This window comes from Pseudorasbora parva, chromosome 8, assembly GCF_024679245.1.
Source record: "Pseudorasbora parva isolate DD20220531a chromosome 8, ASM2467924v1, whole genome shotgun sequence".
Classification (NCBI taxonomy): Eukaryota; Metazoa; Chordata; class Actinopteri; order Cypriniformes; family Gobionidae; genus Pseudorasbora; species Pseudorasbora parva.
This window is the reverse complement of record NC_090179.1, coordinates 281,160-303,553: the sequence shown is the minus strand read 5'-3', so window position 1 is coordinate 303,553 and position 22,394 is coordinate 281,160. Positions and strand designations below refer to the sequence as shown.

Sequence of the window (22,394 nt, the reverse complement as noted above, 5' to 3'; positions counted from 1 at the left end):
AGATCAAGACCCTGTCATGGCCAGTCCAATCTCCAGACCTTAACCCCTTTGAAAACGTCTGTAATGTGATCAAGAGGAAGATGGATGGTCTTAAGCCATCAACCAAGCTGTGTGAATTTTTGCACCAGGAGTGGCATAAAGTCACCCAACATCAACAGTAGCGCGGGAAGGGGGGTGCTGCGGGGGCTGCAGCCCCCCTCGTTATAGCATCAGCCCCCCTAGTGGGGGGCTGTGGACTAAAATTGTATTGTATTTAAAACATGAAATGAAATAAAATAAATTAAAATAGACTGACATAACATACTGTGTTTTAATGGGATTAAAATAATGGGCCGTGGATAAGATATAAACTAATTAATAATTATTTTAATAATTCCTCAGGAAGTGCTTTCGTCACCATCATGTCACCTCGCTCACTCTCATTTGTTCAGACATCCGCGAGGTTTGTGAGCTGGACGTTATCATGTAGCCTACTCTCACCAGTCTGCTGAGGTCGGGACAAACGTGATTATGAATCATTATTTCTCCAAATATGCGCACATGATGGACTAAAAGCCGTGGCAGATGCTGGATATTGTATGTAGCCTATGAACACAAATAAAAAGAATGCTTTATGAGTGATGATTAACGCGTGTGTGTGTATGATCCATGGGCGTCGGAACCTGTGTGTCGTGAGGACAAGACTTACCCACTTTTAAAGACCAATGATATTGGACCAACTCACTTTTATCGTCACTAATTCAACACGTCTGTTTACCTACCCCTAACCGAGAAAAACGTATTAGGTGTTTGAGTCTTTTTTTTCCACTTTTCTAATATTTTCTAAATTTTTATTGAAAATAAATGCCTTTCTGATCTGTGATGTGAAAAGGGAGTAGAGCGAGTTCGGCAAAAGGCAGGGCAAATAACTCAGTGATTTCCGTAATTTTGTCTGGCGCAATCAATCGTTTAGTAAACTGCAGTATATTTGTATCTAACGTTACTCCAGCATTGAGACCACCCACAGTTTTGCTTCCGACACCCATGGTCTGATCGCGTTTTAACAAGTAATTAATTTTAAACAACAATAATCTGGGGCGGTGGGTCCGTCTGTGCTCTTTGACGGTAAAGGGGGTTCTACTACAACACATGTCGGGTCGCCACCGACAACATAATGACGTCACATTTTCCGACCCAACTTTCAGCCCCCCCCGGAATTAAACGGCTTCCAGCGCGCCTGAACATCAATGTGAAAGACTGGTGGAGAGCATGCCAAGACACATGAAAGCTGTGATTCAAAATCAGGGTTATTCCACCAAATATTTAACTCTTTCTAAGTTAATACATTAGTATTATGTCGTTTAGAAAATGAATATGAACTTATTTTCTTTCCATTATTTGAGTTCTGACAACACTGCATCTTTTTTGTTATTTTGGTTGCTTCCGGCAAATAAATGCTCTAAATTACAACATTTTTATTTGGAATTTGGGAAAAAATGTCAGTAGTTTATAGAATAAAACAAAAATCTAAAATTGATGTAGAGAAATTGATAATTTTGCAGTGGTCTCTTAACTTTTTCCAGAGCTGTAGTTATATTCCAACTAAAATATTGTTTAGCGTCAATGAGGAATTTGTCCACTAGGTGGTGCTTAAGGTTTAAAAGCTGGCAAAAATATATTGCACTGAACTGTTATATTTGTGCCCGTTTCTGATTTCTGGATGAAATGATCTTCTGATTTCCAGCCAAGGAACACATTCCTATCACTCGCCATGGTGGGAACAGGTCTCAGACAGGTCGTAGCCTAAAGCTTTCAGCGGCGATGTGGATTGATGTGATTGGCAGATGCTTCAAACTCAATTCAAAGAGAGCAAATCAGAAGCATCAGCAGAGCATCACTTTACTAAACAGCCTTTAAATGCCAGGAGGCATTGTGCACATCATAAACAGGCATTAATATGCCATATATAAGGAGTTGGTGCCGATGTGTATGGCTTGCTGTTGACAGCTTGTCAGGTTGTCTGTTGTCTGAAAATCTTGTTTGTTTTATGTTTTTCTGTTCTTTTTCAACATATTTCAACTCTACTAGTTTATGGAAACAAGCATTAGCTAATTCTGGTACAAAACATCTTTTCGTAAGATTAATGTATTTTGAACATTTTCCCTGACAAATAAACTAATTAAATAAATAAAATGACAAGCAAACGCTTCTCCTTATCCGAAGCTCTATTGGGGAAAGGATTAATCAGGGTCTGGGTGAACTGAATTCATATGCTCCTCCCTTTGAGTGTTTGATTCCGGAGAATCATATGAAAAATGTAAAGATTTTTTTTATAGATAAAATAGATGGTATTTGAGCTTTTATTTAATTCTTGGATCATGATCAACCAGGCTCTTTGCTGATATGTTCAAGTGTTTTCCGTCAGTTTGAACCAGTTTTTAAGGTCACGTTGGCAGAAATTGTCGACTAGAAGAAACCTTCTACCAGTCCTCATGATTTTATCCTGACATAGTTGTTGAAACATTCTTTTAATGTTGTTAGCCCCAGGATTTTGAACCTTCTAAATAACTGCCTTCAGACTGGTTTTGTGCCATCCGTATTTAAACACGCCATAAAAGATCAAGAGATCAAGTTTTTAAAGAGATCAAGTTTGGATCCTACAGATTTAGCTACAGACCGATCTCAAAACTCCCCTTTCTTTCTAAGGTCCTGGAGAAGGTTGTCAGGTTTTAGGGCTAAACATAGCACTGAGTCAGCACTGTTAAGAGTTTATAATGATGTTCTATTAAATGCGGATTCAGGAGTTTCATTGATCCTAGTGTTACTGGACCTGAGTGCGGGCTTTGAGACAGTAGATCACAATGTCTTGCTGTCTCGGCGGGAAAACCATGTTGGAATTCGAGTTGTGACTGAGAAAAAAAATGTACTCTGCGGTCCAGATGGAACTCACGCCACTATACACTCTGCTCTTGGTCGTGAGCTGACAGTGAAAAGTAGTGGTTAAATACCTAGGGGTTTTGTTTGACTCTGAATTTAATTTTGACCAGCAAATCAATTCTCTGGTCAAATCATCCTTTTTTAATTTGAGACTTTTAGCAAAGCTAAATCCTTTGCTTTCCTTCAGAAAATTGAAGACAGTAATTCACGCCTGTATTTTTTAATGTCTGGATTACTGTAACACTCTCTATACAGGATTTAGCCAGAAAGCTAAAGCACGTTTACAGTCAGTTCAAAATGCAGCTGCGAGATTGTTGACAGGCACGAGGAAGCGTGATAACATTACTCCGGTTTTATTTTCTCTAAAATGGGTGCTGATCCATGGCCGGATTGAGTTTAAACTTTTATTGTTTGTTTTTAAGACTTTGCACGGTTTGGCACCAAAATACCTGGATACATTACTGAACCGGCACTTGTCTCTGAGGACCCTTAGATCTTCTGAGCAGTTTCTTTTAGTGGTTCCCAAATCTAGATTAAAATGTAAGAGGGATCGTGCCTTTTCGTTCGCCGCCACCAAACTTTGAAATTCTTTACCTCTGTATATTTGATCCGCTCAGTCCATTTCCAGTTTTAAATCTTTGCTAAAAGCTCATTTATTAACAACCGCCTTTATTTCCTTGGGTTAGTTATTTTCTGGCGGGGTTGTTTTATGTTGTTCTTTTCTTTGTTGTATTGTTTGTGTATTACTTGTTTTAAAGTTTTGTGTTTTAGTATTGATGTACAGCACTTTGGGCAACCTTGGTTGTCCTTTAAAATGTGCTTTATAAATAAATAAAAAAGAAAGAAGACGAAGAAGTAAAATTATGCAACATAATAAAGAAGAAAGAAGATGAAGAAGTAATATTATGCAACATATCCTAGGTTTTTACAGAAAATATTTAGATGTAACCCCTTCGGAAATCGTTAACTGTAATTTAATTACACATTTTTTTCTCAGTTACATTTATTTTGTTATGAAATTACATAACGCTATTACTCACGCTTACCCAACACTGTCCATACTGTATCCCCATAACACAGCCTGAAAATGTTCAGACATCACTTCAAACACTAAACACATGTATAACACATCCTGGTCTATCATCTCTTTGTCTCTGTGATCTTTTTTGTACACGCCTCAAAATATCTGAGCTCTTTCACTTTCTCTTCTTTAACAGAAAGAGAAGAAAAGGGAAAGAGCGCATTGGAATCTTAACTAAATGAAGCAGCCATGACGACAATGATTAAGAACAAAATAAATAGCTGGTTTTTTGAATACTCTACACCACGAATACTAGTGGTAAAATCACGGCACATCGGAGTGATGCATCGCTTATATCAGATCATAGTGATTCTGTATATTCTTTGGTAAGTTGCTTAAGTCTCAACCATAGAAAATCAACGAGTCAAGCATTTACAGTGTAGTCTTTATCTAACTTAAATGATTTGCATTATCATTTCAAAGAATCTCAGCCTAAAATGGTAATGTTTACTTATGTTGACATGGACAGGTATGTGATTCTGAGGCGAGGACACCAGGACACTGACACCGTCCTCAGCTCTGTCACCACCAAAGTGAAAGGCATCGCTCTGACAAACACCACCGAGCTTGGGGAACAGATCTGGGATGTAGCTGACTACATCATTCCACCTCAGGTAGTCTGTTGATATGATGAGGTGGAGCCCTTGAGCCATTTCCTCCATTCTCCGACCGTGCTAACATATCACCTCATGGGTCACAAAGAAGTCACTGGCTGAAGGATTTTATGTTTGCTCTATTAAGAGTTACTAATAATTTATGCTATAATGCACTGGCAGGATGCAGGATTTGTGTTTATTTACAAGCATGAAAGCAGCAATCTCTGTGCCATATTTTAGGATGAGAACAACCTCTGCACAAACCTCATTGTCATTTCCACATCTTAGTGGGTTTGAGATTTTGTTGAGTTGTGTTCTTAGTAACAATGTGATTGTTATCTGACTCGTTTGTGATTGGCACATTGAGAGTTGAAGGCTGTTCGGTAAATGTAGTAGCAACATGGACATATGGCATTTATCTGAGTTATTTATTTATTTATTCACTATTTATAAAGAAAGAATGAAAGCAAATCATGATGGTAGCAGCAATTTTGTTTAGCTGAGAATGAGTTTTTTCCAGTGCCTATGCCTAACCATGCATTTGTGGGATGCCCCAGGAAGATATATGTGCTAGCAAAAAAGTGTCACATGCTTGTCCTGTCTTGTGTCCACATGTGGGTTTTGTCATGTCTTGCATGTGCTCCTGTCATTGTCTGATCCCTCCCCCTTGTTATCTGATTAGTGTTGATTTCTCCCACCTGTTCCCTCTTAATTTCTTCCCCTTATAAGCTCCTTGTGTTTGTCAGTCTGTGTTGGATCCTTGTGTAATGTCTGCGTCTTCCGTCCTCCCCGTGATTCTGTTGGTTTGTTTAAGTTTGTATTTATATTATTCTATTATGTGTTTTTCCCCCTCGTGGGTTGTTGTTTTGAGTTTTATGTTTTGTTTTTGTAAATAAATCATCTTTCTCCTGCACATGAGTCCTCGCACCATTTTCCCTAGTCTGTGACGTGACAAAAAGAGAGGCTTGTTGCACCAACTCGAGTCAAGTCACCTTTATTTATAAAGCGTTTTTTACAAGTCTGATTGTTTCAAAGCAGCTTCACAGTGTTAAACAGGAAAATAATGCAACAAAATGTGATGGTTCCGGATGACCTAGTTAATGCAGCCTAACAATAATTTAACTGATTGGAATAATAGTAATTGATAATGTTTGACAATGTGTGTGTCTGCTTCCCGAACAATGCTAGGAAGACTGTTCCAGAGTTTAGGTGCATAACTACCTACTGGTAAGTGGTTTAATAATAGCCAATGTAAAATATTTCAGTACATATCCTAATGTCAAATGAATTATTGATATTAAGCAGATGAACTATGACCTCTGGAAGCATCTCTTTTAGTAGCCTAGTCGATATAAGGTGGAACACACATGTTGTTGATTTTGATGATTTAACAAGTTTGGCCTATTCTTCATCTCCCATTGTGTGTGTGTGTGTCTTGTGTTGCCAGGCAAAATCAAATTGCCGGCAGATCAGGCTGGGTTTACCCAGTCTAAATACAATGCTCTGTCTGACGTAATACTGTAGTAGACGGCTGCATGGTTATAATTTTCTTCCTAATATTATCAATCTTGCTCATAAAGAAATGTGAAAAACTTCCAGTTTTGTTTTCTTCCAGCTGCACTCCATTTTTCTGGTCATTTAATTCTATTTACGCTTTTACCGTTGTTAAGCAAAAAGCATGAAAATGTCTCAGTTATGTATGGTAACCCTTGTTCCCTGAAGGAGAGAACGGAGACGTATGTCGAACGTCACCGATGAATTGGAATCACTTCTGGGAGCTCACGCACTATTGTTTTTCACTGAGGAGCCGAACTAGAGACTCGGCCTGCAGTGATGGTACAGCAACTGTTGCGACGGGACGTATGTCTCCGTTCCCTCCTTCAGGAAACAAGGGTTACCATACGTAACCGAGACGTTCCCTTTCAGTCGGTCACGTTCGATGTACGTAGGACGTACCGACGAATTGGGATCCCTTTGGAAAACGCCACAGTTACTACCACCTCCAGCGCCCCGCAAGAGCCTCTACTTCCCCATCTGTTTCGGGCGGGGAAATTCACACAGGTAGAGTCACACTGCTGTTCCGCAAGACCCACTCAGCAAACTATTGGATAACGCTGGGAAAGCGTGCCCGGGGGCCGCTGCGGAAGCCACATCATGCCCAGAGGGAGTTACCATCTGAAGAATACACATATGGACTGGCCGTGGGCAGTACAACATACAGAAGTCCCAGGGGTGGCCCTGGCCATTGTAGGCAGGGGAGCAACACCAGACTGAGATGGCATAGCGCATCTGCCGAGGGAAAGATACGGGCTCGCCATAGGGAGTAGTACCGTGGAAGATTACACATATGGGACCGCCATGGGGGTCACTACATATGGAACCCAGCCTAATACAAGTTCCACCAATGCATACAAGTGTTAGACCTGGCGTCAGACGCTCCGCTCCGTCTAACTGCCGTGAGACGCGGAGGACTCGACAGGGTTCGCCATTCTGGGGAACTCAACTGGAGCATATAAGCACATGTATCCGTTCCATGAGGAAGGGAGTGGCGCAGCAAGCCAACCCTTAGAATGGGCACTTCGGTGTTACTGACTATGGGAAGTAAGCTATAGAATCTAGCAAACGTGTTGGGTGTTGCCCAGCCCGCAGCTCTACAAATATCTGTCAGCGAGGCGCCACAAGCCAGCTCCCAGGAAGAGGCTACAACCCTGGTGGAGTGGGCTCTAAACCCAAGTGGGCAGGGAATTTCTTGGGATTCATACGCCAAGACGATGGCATCCAATATCCATTCTCTGCTTGGAGACAGCCTTTCCCTTCTGCTGGCCTCCGTAACAGACGAAGAGCTGCTCTGAGGTCCTAAAGCTTTGCATTCTGTCCACGTAAGTCCATAGGGCAAGGACAGGACAGAGAAAAGCCAGGGCTGGGTCTGCCTCCTCCGAGGGCAGCGCTTGCAGGCTCACCACCTGGTCCCGGAAGGGAGTGCCGGGAACCTTGGGCACATATCCAGGCTGGGGTCTCAGGATAACATGAGTTGTCTGGCCTGAATTCCACTCACCCAGCACTCAAAGAAGCCTCTTCTCTCGTTCTCTCTCTTTCACTCTCTGCTAAAACAGCAACAATCTGATAACTCTTTGATCAGAAACCAAAATAGATTTAGTTTTCACAAACAGACCTGAAAGAGTTACAAAGACGCTTAATCTTATGACTGGTTTGTCGGATCATAATATAATTTTATTGTAAAAAAAACAACTATGTGAGCAGGGCCGGCGTTTGCTATAGGCGAGCTAGGCGGTTGCCTAGGGCGACAATTGTGTTAGGCCGGGGACACACTGCAAGCGTGTCGTGAGCGTCTCGGCTGCGTGGCGTGTCCGTTTTTATTTCGGCTCCCATGTTAACCGGTTAGCGCTTGCATACTGCCTGCGTCAGCCGCGCGGCTCACGCGCGGTCCGAGCCGTGCGGAAAACGCGTGCATGCTTCAAATAGAAGAGACGCCAATTTTTGTGTTTTGTGTTTTGTGTTCCAGTGTGTTGGAAGCGTTTCTAGGCAAAAAAGCATAGGAAAAGATGTTTATATGCCATTTTGACACGAATACATATTAATAAATGACATTTTCATGTTTGAAAGTCTTTAGGTTAACATAAATGCAGATATAGGCCTACTTGTAATAATAAAAAAACAACATAATTATCTTTTTTGAAATATTAAACCTGTCAATATAGAACGAAATATTCTGTAGCCTATTTTGCCGTCAATACCATGGTCAATAGGCTTCTGCCGACGTTGTCTTTGCTGTATCAATAGGCAATATATTTATATTTAACATGAAGTATAGGGATTTCCAGCAGCAGCAGCGCCGCGACAGACACGCTTCTGGTGTGCAAAGACAGAGAAAACGCCAGGCAGCCGCCCCGCGGCTGACACGCAGCAGAAACGCCACGCTTGCAGTGTGTCTCCGGCCTTAGGGGCGCGAGCGCGCTCTAGTGCCGCCCATTACTTCCCATTAAGCATAGAATCGGAACAAGCGAAATACAACATAATGTTCATTAAACATGATCATCATAGGGCGCCCCCTCAGCCACACTAGATTGTTAGATTGATTATTAGATTGAATTGATGGTGATTATTGATTATTGGTTCAGGCGTTAGGTCAGGCAAGTGCTCATCTTGCGCGTTCATCAAAAATGAGGCGTCTAACCCACGGATGCACAGGGACGGAAAAAAAGAAAGGAAGAAAATCGAAAGAAAGCCCAGAATAGAGGTTAGTCTTCTTATCTCAGCCAATAAGTTGTCAAACAAAATAAAATTACTTAGTATCAATCTTATCAACTAATATTTATTTTATAAATATTATTAATATTGTCACTAAGCTATCACTTGCTAGTTTTCTACATAATTACTATACGTATTGCAAACATAACTTCACTGACAATAATCTACAATAACCTACATAGATGTCATTTAAATATTAAAAGTCCAGTTGAATATGGATAACGTATGCATGTTATTTATAAAAAGTACAAGCGCTCTCTACGTGGGCATCGGAAGGAAATAAATACGGCCTCTCGTTTTTTTTTTTTTTTTACTGGAGCAGCCTAACGATAGATGCCATATTATTTACATTAAACCCAAATATGCTGTGTTCACCAAATTCTTTATGGTGGCTGTAGTGTAGTGGTAAGACGCATGGCATCAAGATTTGATGCAGATCGATCAGAGGTTCGATCCTGCCTTTTGCCACACTCGCTCTATTCCCTTTTTCCATCACATACCAGATCGGAAAGGCATTTATTTTCAATAAAAAGTGAGATATTTTGATCAACATGGCAACCTTAAATTAAATGAAATCGTTGAGAAAGATATGTGTCTTTATGAGAAATCAAGGGACGTATAAGGGATTTGATAAATATCAAACTAAGAATGCTTGCTAGCACACATGTAATTTTGGCAACATAGAAGACTCTAATCCATGAATTGTGTGCAGTACGAATACTCCAAGGCTGAGAGAAAGGAGACAATTCTTTTGACACTGTAGTGTGGTACTGCATCTGTAAGAAAGGGGTTTCCTGGGGGGCACTGTGCTGTCGAGTGCAGATAAAGTATTTTTAGTGTAGTAAACATAAAACTTACTAGGCCACCTCCTTATTTAAGGCAGGAGGAGCCTTCCAAAAATAATGGGATTATAATCAACAAATGTAGTTTGTCAATAATCACAATTTTATTGGTACAACACAAGCCATATCAAAAGGTTAAAACCAATTAAAATTTGTGTCTGTAATAAGATTCATAGAATCGGGAAATGGCTCTCCTCGAGAATGCAAAAATGCTCTTTTCCATCACCTACCACCTGCAAGAAACAGAAGAAGAAAACAGAAGAAACTAGGGCTGGGCGATAAAACGATAATGATAATTATCACAATATAATTTTCCTCGATAAAACGATAACAGTTCGATAAATTCTCTATATAATGCTTACGCGTTATGCATAATGCTGCGCATACGATTGCAGACCGGGCTTCTGGGTGCTGCATGCGCTGCTGTTTGCAGTCACTGACTGACAGACTTAGAGGATCGGAGTGAAGTGGAGCAATAAAAATGAGCGATAGTGAAGAAAACTCAGAGCTCACGACCAGCTCGGAGGACACAGATATCGTTGACAAGTTAGTTCGCTCAACCTCAGCGGTTTGGAGATGTTTTGGCGATCCCATCCGACATAAAACAGCGACGTACGTGGACTGCTTATCAATATCATAGGTTAATGTTCACCACACGGGATTTAATTATTAAATGATCGTGCTTCTTCGAAGTTCTTCCAGATAACATTGAGCCCAACACAGAGGTAAATCTACATTAACTTCATTCACACACAGGCTTTTTACCTTGTTAGTTGCGGTGGGTGACTTACGACAAGCTAACGCTAACTGCACCAAACTATAATCACTAAAACATCGGGCTTGTACACGATCGCTATCATAATTGTCTTTGATGATTTATTAATAACTCAGTATCTCCTGTATCAAAAGAGAAATAATGTCATCCTATGTTTGAAATAAATAAAATAGACTAGACAGCCCTTACTGGAGATCTACAAATACTGAACTTTGCTCTCTCCCTCCTCTCCTGACCAGCCCACTGTCGCTGAGGTGTTTGTGTCGGTGAGATGCACGACGCGTGTGTGTGTGTGTGTGTGAGAGAGAGAGAGAGAGAGAGAGAGAGAGAGAGAGAGAGAGAGAGAGAGATGAACAGTGGAACTTTTTTTTGCCCGTTTGCGTTTTTAGTGGTTTACTAAATAAATAATAATATAAATAAATAATAAATAAAAAACTAAATACATAATAAATAATGATATTATTGATGTACAGTGTAGATGTTACGGGTTGTTGTCCCAAGGAAGGAGATACCAAGACTTCCAAACTCAAAGACTCTTTATTAACGATATACTTGACTTCACCAGGAACATAGAACACTCTCGAAACATGAACAACAACAAAGTTTGTATAACGGAGACCGGACAAGGAAGGACTGAACACGAGGGAACTAAATACACACACTGATGACTAGACAAACGAGAGGAACAGGTGAAACAGATGACTAGACACAGCTGACATAAATAAAGGCTTGGCTGGCTGGGGACCTTCAGGGTGATACCCAGGCCATGGCGGGACAGGAGCCTGGGTGACCAAGGCGGAACAGGAGCCTGGGGTGACCATGGTGGGACAGGAGCCTGGGGTGACCATGGCGGGACAGGAGCCTGGGGTGACCATGGCGAGACCTGAGCCTTGGATGGCCATGGCAACATCAGGATTCCCAGGCAGATGAGTGCCAGGGCCCGGCCTGGGATCCTGGACGGAGGCAGCTCTGGGTAGCCGGGGGGCGGCTCTGGGTAGCCCGGGAGGCGGCTCAGGAATGCCTGGAGCGGGCTCTGGAGACAGCGGAGCGGGCTCTGGAGGCGTCGGAGCGGGCTCTTGAAACGGCGGAGCGGGCTCTTGAGGCTGCGAAGCGGGCTCTGGGAAGTCTTGGTGCGGATCTGGGAGCAGCGGAGCGGACTCTGGAGGGAGCGGAGCGGTTTCAGCCCAGAAATCTATAAGCCAGCCCTCTTCTGGCTCTTCTGCGGTTGTGGCGATCATCGGGCTGGGCGGCGTGGTTCTGCGGGCCCTCCTCCACCTCCTTGACCGCTTAACTGGCGTTGTGGGCTCGTGGAGGGTTGGAGCCGACTCTGGAATCGCTTGGGCGGACTCTGGGAGCGCTGGGGCCGACTCTGGGAGCGCTGTATTGTGATGACCGTGGATAGAGCGCTCAAAACTCTTGAGAGCATATAATTTAGTAAACAAAATGATAGAAATGATCATTCTCTGTAAAGCAATGAGACGTGAACAAATGAGAATTTATCAAGTTTTCTCTAAATGTGCGCTCTTTTGGATTTAAAGCCTAACTGAAGCGATTTAAAGTAGCCAATCGCATGGAGTTAATGCGGATCAACGTGCTAAACTGCACCACAAAACTAGACATATATGGTATCATTTGAAAGATTAGAACCTCAGCTTTCTTAATAACCCAATAACTTCTGTATTTATATTACATAGAAGAAAATAATACGGTCTGAATTCGACCCCCCGCGCAATGACCACCCCTTGAGAAAATCATGCAAATAATATAAAATTTCATATTTTTATCACACAAACACACCTAAAATACACAAGTCATATATCAAATGAAAGCTATCGGCCTCAGGAATATCTCTGAGCAGTTAATTTCACCAATCCAATATTTTACAGTAAATTTATTATCAAAAGAATCACAAAGATGGAAATGACTCCTTTGAACAAGCAAACACATGAGTCATATTCCTGTTCGGATCACAAACTCGTTGTAAAGCTACTAGCCTCAACCCTATATCATCTTGTTCCTTAGGTTGTTTGCTTCAAAATGAGACTATTTTTACATGTCTGTGAGCAAGTATGGCCAAATGACACTGTAAAATGTCACCGATGTCCAGATCAAAACATGTGATGCAGACAAATACTCTTATTATTGCTAATAAGAAGTTTTGATTGTCGGTGTTAGCCACGATTTTTGATGATGTCATCACATATTGCATCATGCTACAGAAAAGCTGAGAATCTCAGCTCTTTATAGACATGTGGATCATGATTCTAGACCAATCAGAGCCCAAGATCTCCCTTTACAAATTTGAAGAGGCAGAGCCTTCTTTTCGATTTCCTAGTGGCCAGTTGATGTCAATGGAGATGAGTAGGAGTTGTTAGACACTTTGGTCAGATAAATCTCAATAACTTTTATTTGCAAGGATATATCAAGAAAATTCTTTTTTCCCCTGTTTAGTGCCAAATTATAGAATCAACAGAAACTTCCAAAAAGCTTGGATCCCAAAATGATTTAAAAAAAAATAAAGATTTTTAAATAAATAAATTAAAAATAAATCAAAATATTTATTTTTTATCTATGTTTATCATAAGATTGTGAATAGATACAATATAATATATGCAATATTCCACCACTGTGTTAAAATTTAGAGTTTATTCTGTAAAATGAGACCATTTTTATCAATTTACTCCAATGTATGTGGGTAGGGCGCTCTTTTAAATTCAGATATTCCTAATTCTCAAAAAAATGCAAAATGTGCTGCAGAGCTGAAGTGGTTAAAGCTGTTTCCCCACTCCACAGGTGTCCTCTCAATGGTGATGGGGTTTCTGCTCTGCTCTGCTCTGTCTCCTGAAATACAACACAAGCTCCTTGTTCTTGTTGACATTAAATGAGAAGTGGTTCTCCAGACACCATTTTGAGTGGCAATGTGTTGATCCGGCCTATCACATTTTACCTGAGTTGTCAAAAGCATAGGTTCAATATTCATATACTGTGATGTACAAATGTTTTTTGGAATGTCCAATCGGATGAGCCAAGTTATTTCACCACATTTGCATTGCCTTACTGGAGATACAGTTAGTTGAATGCCTATGGGAATGAGCCCAGTAACTGCGGTTTCCCAGAGAATGCTGAACCAGGTACTAGGAGGACTTCAGAGTTTATACATAATAACATTCAAGAACAGAGGAAGGATAAAGCCTGGAAATAGCAAATAAGGACCATGATCAAAAAATCCTTTGCAAATGTCCCTTGTCAGACTGTACGAACATGATCCCTGATGTAAGCCATGTCACACTGATCTCAGTTGTCATTAATGTCAGACTGCACGATAGTGAAGGGGCGCTAAAAACAGATGCGCGCAAGAAAACTCGTCCGGAGTTTTATATCATCAATGAATGACGCGTTCGGTGACAGTGAGTTGCATTACACGCGGGACTGAAATGCTGGCTACAAAGAAATCTCTAGCTCTCGTTTTGGTCATAGTTTGTCTTGAAAAACGGAGATATTTGACTGTCATCATAGAAGTCACACTGCAGGATTGTGTGCCAAATCTTTTGACACTGCCAGAATTTCGTCTGAGGTAAAATTTGATCGCAGCGCTCATTAATCGGCTGCCGGTGAACATGTCAAACTAACGACCAAAGACGACAGATTTTAGCCTAGGATCTGAGGAATCTTTTAGGATTTGCTAAATTTGTCCCAGACGGCCAAATCGTGGCCAAAATCACACAGTGTGCAGCCAGCTTAAGTTGACAAATTCAGACTCAGACAAATGAAGATCTAATGAAATTTAACTAAATATTATTTCAATGAGAATATCATGAAAGATCGATATCAGTGGCTTACATAAATTAGGTGTTAACTTTTGAAAAATATGATTGTTTTTAAAGCGGTAGTTCAACCCAAAAATTTGCTTTTTTTACTCACCCTAATGTCACTCCAAACCTGAATTAATTTATTTCTGCCAGAAAGACTCGGGAGAATAAATACTGTGACAATAATCCATTTATTAACAATCCAGCAAGCAATAAAGTACTTTGGCATAGGCCCCGTCCGTAGCTCGCAATCAGAGGGTATGGACTCTGCATATCCTGCCTGAAGACGAAGGCAGAGGCGCAGCCGACCCCCTCGTGAGGTATGGAAGGGACCATCCTGGTGGTGGTGGTGGGGTGGAGTAGGGAAGGATTTGACTTGGAGGTGGTGGGGAGGATGGCGGTGAATTGGGGCGTCAGCATCTGCGAACTCAAACATGAGTAAGTACCGATCTTTTATACCCAAGTATTAGAATGTGATTGGATAGATAGAAGTTGAAGTGACGTAACAATTAAGTCTTCCTGACAGAACTTATGCTAAAGCTTTCATTTCTGTGTAACATAAAAGAAAATAATTTGAGTCTGTTTTTTTGTTCATAAAATATTCAATGGTAGCCTAACCAAAGTGGCTTGGATGCCAACATTCTTCAAAACATCTTCTTTTGTGTTTCACAGAAGAGAGAAAGTCATACAGGTTTGGAACAACACGAGGTTGAGTAAATGATGACAGAATTTAATAGCAGTACATTTACTGCATCCTAGCTCAAAATCTGTGCTTTACTGTCAAGTGCATTTCTTTGTGAAAAAAGTGCAATATTAAGTTTGTTATGTGCATTTGCAGTAAATTCGATAATATCCTTCCTTATTTATCCCTGTCCTAGTTTTATTTTATTTGGGGAACTCATGGGCTGGATGGGCTGGCTTTGCCAGGGTGGAATTTTAGCCTGGTTGGACTGATGTCACCTGTACTTGCTACTTGCACTCACACGGTGACTAACATTTACACTGATCACTTTATATTTTTATTCATAAACACATGTTTATGTCTTAACTTAAATAAATCATATTGTTTATGCAGTGGTTAGGTGTGGCGTCTCCCTTGTTTTGTTGCGATCTAACAACAGAAATTTAGCACCCCATGTATGTGTGGACTAGGCCTTAGACACCACATACTCAAGAAGAAATATTTCTGATCATGATCACATGTTTTTGCATGTTGCAGGAGGACGGTTCTTTCTTTCTGATGACCAACATGATCATCACACCAAACCAAACGCAGTCAAAATGTGCAGAGGTGAGGCGTAAAGGCAAATGTGCCCTTTCCTCTGACCTTTAATTTAGAAACAGGCACAACAACACAACTAAAATGACAGCTTATTGTCTCAAAACTATAATGTTATAAATGACTAGAACAAGTGAAATAAACCTGCAGTACATGCATTTTTCAGAACTTAAGAGATGCTGGATTTTGTTTTATTTGCCATCGCCACAAGATCAATTCAGTGTTTAATACTAAGCTTTATTTCCCAAAACCTATTGAATGGCCATACATTATTTGGTTGTAAATTTATTCTAAAACTAAAATTTATTTGGATTTTTGATTTACATGTCTTTGGGTTAGTATTACATTTATATATATATATTTTTTTTATCATATTACTTGATATTTATTTTAATCCCATCCAGTATCCAACCCTGAAATCCATTTGCACCTCTGACATGAACTGCACCAAAGGTCTTACATATGCTAAAGGGAATGGTATGGCTCAATCTGCACACTGAATACAAAACATAACTTTTTGTGAATTGAAATCTATGACTATTGAGATTTGCATCTGTTTCAGGTGTTCAGACAGGTAGATGTGTCCATTACTCAGACTCAGTGAAGACATGCGAGGTGTTGGGCTGGTGTCCTGTGGAGAAGAAAGCTGAACCTCCAAAGTAAAACTCCTGCCATCTCAAACAAAAAATACAGCACAGTTTTAGCAGTAAAATAATTATTTAATTGCTGTTTTTGCCTTTATCTCAGTCCAGCACTTCTGGCAGATGCTGAAAACTTCACAATATTCATAAAGAATAATATTCGATTCACCAAATTTAACTTCAACAAGTATGTTCCTAAGTGGTCGTCTTAATCGTCTTTATCTAGCACATATTTCAGCATCACTTCTTCTGTATTTTAACTACAAATTGTCACATGCTGGCCTGTTTGTGTTGTAATCCTGTTTCCGTGTCACAAGTTCCTTTGTTCCCGTTTCCTGTCACTCGTCTGCCTCCAGGATCACTGTCGTCATAAGTTTATCTGTTCAGCTGTGTTTCATCATCCTTGTTTGTGTTCCCTATAGTAGTTCTGCTGGTTCCCTTAGTTTTTGTCTGATCTCTGTTGTGTTTTGCTGTCTGCCTGTGTTACTCTCCTGAGAATCTTTGTTCTTAAACTTGCTTTGGTATTGTATCTGCCTGTCTTCGTCTTCCTGCCTGCCATCACCGTGACACAAACCATGTGTAACAAATGTTTTGCAAATTTAACATATTAATGTTACTTAATAAAGTGGTTTAACACAGGGGTGCTTATTTCTTAATATCTTGCAGAAGGAATATCCTACCAAACATGAGCAGCTCCTACTTGGCGAACTGTGTGTTCCACAGAAAAATGGACCCTAACTGCCCAATTTTCAGAATCAAAGATATTTGTGACGAGACCCAGGAGGATTTTCAGACCATGGCAGTCCATGTCAGAAACGTTTTTTTGTTTATTTGATATTAAATGATCATGAATAAGCTTTACTGTGTGTTGATGAATATGTGTTTTGTTGCCTGAAGGACAGACTAACTTTGTTGCGTGTTTTCTGTGCTCAGGGTGGAGTAATGGCAGTGCATATCCAGTGGGATTGTGACCTGGATAAGGGCTTGTGTGCTCCCCAGTACTCTTTCCGTAGACTAAACAAGAAGGACCCAGAAAGTAGTGAAACCCCAGTGCACAACTTACGGTAACAGGTGTTTGTACTGTAACTAGAACAGATGATTGCTCAGAAGAAACGATCAGATGAATAAATTAGTGGTTTTGTGAAATCTTTACAGATTTGCTAAATACTACAAGAACAGTGATGGCAAAGACACCAGGACCCTGATCAAGGGATATGGCATTCGGTTTGATGTTCTGGTTTATGGTGAGGTGAGTTTTCCAAGTAAGGACCTTAGTTAATGATGTGAAACTTGTTCATATACTTCCATGTGTTTTGTTCTGATTGAGTCCCTTGTCTACAGGTCAAGTTCTCATTGGTGATCTAGTCATGTGGCAGTAGTTCTCATTGGTGGTCTAGTCATGTGGCAGTAGTTCTCATTGGTGGTCTAGTCATGTGGCAGTAGTTCTCATTGGTGGTCTAGTCATGTGGCAGTAGTTCTCATTGGTGGTCTAGTCATGTGGCAGTAGTTCTCATTGGTGGTCTAGTCATGTGGCAGTAGTTCTCATTGGTGGTCTAGTCATGTGGCAGTAGTTCTCATTGGTGGTCTAGTCATGTGGCAGTAGTTCTCATTGGTGGTCTAGTCATGTGGCAGTAGTTCTCATTGGTGATCTAGTCATGTGACAGTAGTTCTCATTGGTTATCTAGTCATGTGGCAGTAGTTCTCATTGGTGGTCTAGTCATGTGGCAGTAGTTCTCATTGGTGGTCTAGTCATGTGGCAGTAGTTCTCATTGGTGGTCTAGTCATGTGGCAGTAGTTCTCATTGGTGGTCTAGTCATGTGACAGTAGTTCTCATTGGTGGTCTAGTCATGTGACAGTAGTTCTCATTGGTGGTCTAGTCATGTGACAGTAGTTCTCATTGGTGGTCTAGTCATGTGGCAGTAGTTCTCATTGGTGGTCTAGTCATGTGGCAGTAGTTCTCATTGGTGGTCTAGTCATGTGGCAGTAGTTCTCATTGGTGATCTAGTCATGTGGCAGTAGTTCTCATTGGTGGTCTAGTCATGTGGCAGTAGTTCTCATTGGTGGTCTAGTCATGTGGCAGTAGTTCTCATTGGTGGTCTAGTCATGTGGCAGTAGTTCTCATTGGTGATCTAGTCATGTGGCAGTAGTTCTCATTGGTGGTCTAGTCATGTGGCAGTAGTTCTCATTGGTGGTCTAGTCATGTGGCAGTAGTTCTCATTGGTTGGTCTAGTCATGTGGCAGTAGTTCTCATTGGTTGGTCTAGTCATGTGGCAGTAGTTCTCATTAGTTGGTCTAGTCATGTGGCAGTAGTTCTCATTGGTTGGTCTAGTCATGTGGCAGTAGTTCTCATTGGTTGATCTAGTCATGTGGCAGTAGTTCTCATTGGTGATCTAGTCATGTGGCAGTAGTTCTCATTGGTTGGTCTAGTCATGTGGCAGTAGTTCTCATTGGTGATCTAGTCATGTGGCAGTAGTTCTCATTGGTGATCTAGTCATGTGGCAGTAGTTCTCATTGGTTGATCTAGTCATGTGGCAGTAGTTCTCATTGGTGGTCTAGTCATGTGGCAGTAGTTCTCATTGGTGATCTAGTCATGTGGCAGTAGTTCTCATTGGTGGTCTAGTCATGTGGCAGTAGTTCTCATTGGTGGTCTAGTCATGTGGCAGTAGTTCTCATTGGTTGGTCTAGTCATGTGGCAGTAGTTCTCATTGGTCCATTGTCTTGACCATGTGGTTGAGTTCTGAGGCCTGTTGCATAAAGCTAGCTGAACAAACTCAGAGTTTCAGAGTAGGTTTAGAGTTGACAAATTCAGATAAATCCAACCTGGTTTAGATCAAGTTCAACTGATTCTCAAAGCTCGGTATAAACTTTCTCTGTCAACTCAGGCTTAATCCAGAGGTTTAATCCAGAGTTAGATCAATTCTGAAGCGCGTGTACCTGAAAGTGTGACACGTGTGGCAAACAGCGAATCACAGCGTCCGTTGGATTCACTTCTCTTCTGAAGATTGAGAGAAGGCAGCTGAAAGATGATCTGGCTATGCCAATGCATGATGTGAATCAAAGAAATATGCCTAATAATTATAGGTTCACAAAGAGTGAACAAAGAGTGAAGAGTACACATTGTTTAAAAGAATTATGAAAGCATGTATTATATTTATATTACTATTTGGCTACTAGTCAATTAATATAGGCTAATATTTATTTGAACATGAATTCAAAGTGATTATAATTCATAGGCTATTATATAAATATAATAAATAATTAGCACCAAAAGATGCACAATTTTATTTGTAAAGGTTTTTTTTCATTATAAACTGCTTTAATTTGGAACGAGAGATACAGGGGGTGTGGCTTTATTGTATCTTTACTTGCAGCTGATTGGTCCAGTTTGGGTTTGCGATCTCTAACCCAGAATAAACCGGCTCAGAGCAGGTTAGCCGTGTAAATTAGTGTAAGTAGTAAGTAGTGTAAGTTACCATGGTGATGAACGCAGATACAAACCAATCCACCTTCTTGAGCCTGAAAAACCAGAGTTTGCTCAAAGCAATCTCGAACTTACCTGGGTAACAACTGAAACCAGCTTTGTGCAACAGACCACTGTTCTGTGGTTGTCAAAGGTTTATGTGTTGTCGAGTTTGTTTATGGTTTTTATCAGAGTCTGTTCTAGTCTAGTCTACTATATTACCTTGGTTGAATATCACTGCACTTGGCTTCATCTACACTTGCCTCCAGTGGATATCTGTTACACATATGAAGGTGTATTTTACGATTTTTGTCTTTTTTGTATAGGCAAAAAAATTCAACTTTGTAACAACGCTAATCCACGTGGGTGCACTCTTGTCATTTCTAAGAGTGGTAAGTACATATTTCATGGATTGAAATTAAATAATTAAATATAGTGAGCAATATATAACGATCAGACATAACATTATGACCACCTTCGTAATATATTGTTGGTCCCCCTGACCCATCTCTGATGGACTCCACTATACCCCTGAAGGTGTGCTGCGGTATCTGGCAGCAAGATGTTAGCAGTAGATCCTTTAAGTCCTGTAAGTTGTGAGGTGGATCCTCCATGGATCGGACGATCTGGGGAATTTGGAGGCCGAGTCAACGCCTAAAACTGGTTGTTGTGCTCCTCAAATCATTCCTGAAGCATTTGTGCTTTGTGTCAGGAGCATTATCCTGCTGGAAGAGCCACAGGGTGGACTGAGGTCAGCATGGGCTCCCTGACTGGTCAGCGGCTATGCAATCCCAGAACACCCCACAAGAGCTGCAGTTTTGGAGATGCTCGTCTAGCCATCACAATTTGGCCCTTGTCAAACTCACTGAAAAACTCACCTTGCGCTTGTCCGTTTTTTTCTGCTTGTGTTTGTTTATTCAATAGAACACAAATGAAGATTTTTAACTCAACTGTTGCTGTGTGCCAGTCATATAATGCATGTGAATGAGTAACAATTCTATGAGAGCAAAAAAAACAAAACAAAAAAACATGCTTAGACCACATGCACAAAGAGCCCTGTGGCTCTTGACGACACATTGATATCTTAAGACAAAACGATCAGTTTGTGTGAGAAATCGAGCTGTATTTGTATAATGTTTTACCTCAAATATTACGCTATATCTAACAGCCTGGAATGCGCTTCACTTCCGGTGAAGAGCCCTGGGCGGCGCTGGGGCCTTGGGATCCGGAACCCCACCCACACGTTCCTCACCCACGGGCATATTTACTTTACATCGTTTACTTGTCACATCGCACGTGTAGTTGGGAAATGTAGTTTGCACACCGGAGAGAGAGAGTTGTCGGCGATTCTTCCTCTTGTTCAGTCATGCAGTGTGAACTCCTCTGTTGTCTATCCATCGGTCAGTGACTGAATGATACCCCAGATAGTCATGCAGTGTGAGTAGAGCAGTGACCCGACGAGTTTGAAAATCGTGCAGTCTGAACTAGGCTTAAACTAATTCAAGACCAGACAAGGAAGGAATGAACACGAGGGAACTAAATACACACACTGATGACGGACTAACGAGAGGAACAGGTGACAAAGATGACAAGACACAGCTGACAGAACTAAGCTAACGAGGGGACCGGAAAGTGGCGGGAAACAGAATAAAGGAACATGTGATCAAACAGAAGCCAGGAAATACATGATAAACATAGGAACAGAAACACATGTGACAAATATAGTGAATATATAGACTAATATAATGAAAATATTGGGTAATATAATGACAATATAGGCTAATATAGCGAATATATAGGCTAATATAATGAATATATAGGCTAATATAATGAATATATAGGCTAATATAAAGAATATATAGTGTAATATAATGAATATATAGGCTAATATAATGAATATATAGGCTAATATAATGAATATATAGGCTAATATAGTGAATATATAGGCTAATATAGTGAATATATAGGCTAATATAATGAATATATAGGCTAATATAGTGAATATATAGGCTAATATAGTGAATATATAGGCTAATATAGTGAATATATAGGCTAATATAGTGAATGTATAGGCTAGTATAATGTGTAGCGATAACGAGTCTCGGGGAATAATTTATTTAAATGGGACTCATATTAATGAGTCTATAAGTGTGACTCGCTGGTTGTACATTAACAACTTTATAACGGGACTTTTAATCCTGTTATTATCAAAGTCGATTTCAGTCATCCAGATTTTCCTCTTGTCTCGCGAGTGGAAAATGGGATTTCTTCATCGAGTATCAATCTTACAAACTCGAACAAATATTAATCTGTTTGATCAGGACAAATAATATTTCATAAGTTTGTACAATTTGTATTACTGAAATAGTAACACAAAAATCAAGCTTAATTTGTAGCTAAGATCTTACGTCATCAGTGACTTCAAATCCTTGAGCAAGGCATTCACTTCAATGTAATTATTGGATTTTAATAAACACTAGAGTATACAAAACTACGATTTCACACAGGGTAAAACATGCATATATGTGGGTAACAAAACATACAAGGAAAAATCTAAACTTAACGAATAACACAAAAGTAACAGAGAGAGAGAGAGAGAGAGAGAGAGAGAGAGAGAGAGAGAGAGAGAGAGAGAGAGACAACTTTTATCACGCAGTTCTTTGCAGAGGCCCCAGTTAAATTCATACTATTCCCGTAAACAGGAATGGTCAAGACAACCTTTAAGC

At 40.5% G+C, this 22,394-nt stretch overlaps 1 protein-coding gene across 2 annotated transcripts in view; it reads left to right on the top strand.

The window, feature by feature from the left end:
* Positions 1 to 4,152: 4,152 nt before the first annotated feature.
* LOC137084941 (P2X purinoceptor 4a-like) overlaps positions 4,153 to 22,394 on the top strand; it is a 33,225-nt gene continuing 14,983 nt past the window's right edge. Inside the window, exons 1-10 of one of the 2 annotated variants that reach the window (XM_067451506.1) lie at positions 4,153 to 4,323; positions 4,467 to 4,611; positions 15,508 to 15,579; positions 15,972 to 16,044; positions 16,130 to 16,226; positions 16,315 to 16,395; positions 16,875 to 17,016; positions 17,142 to 17,272; positions 17,364 to 17,457; positions 19,995 to 20,060. In XM_067451506.1, the coding sequence (XP_067307607.1) occupies positions 4,187 to 4,323; positions 4,467 to 4,611; positions 15,508 to 15,579; positions 15,972 to 16,044; positions 16,130 to 16,226; positions 16,315 to 16,395; positions 16,875 to 17,016; positions 17,142 to 17,272; positions 17,364 to 17,457; positions 19,995 to 20,060 (1,038 nt within the window). In that variant the 5' untranslated portion in view covers positions 4,153 to 4,186. The remainder of the gene's footprint in view (positions 4,324 to 4,466; positions 4,612 to 15,507; positions 15,580 to 15,971; positions 16,045 to 16,129; positions 16,227 to 16,314; positions 16,396 to 16,874; positions 17,017 to 17,141; positions 17,273 to 17,363; positions 17,458 to 19,994; positions 20,061 to 22,394) is intronic. The other variant, XM_067451507.1, reaches the window with a different exon arrangement.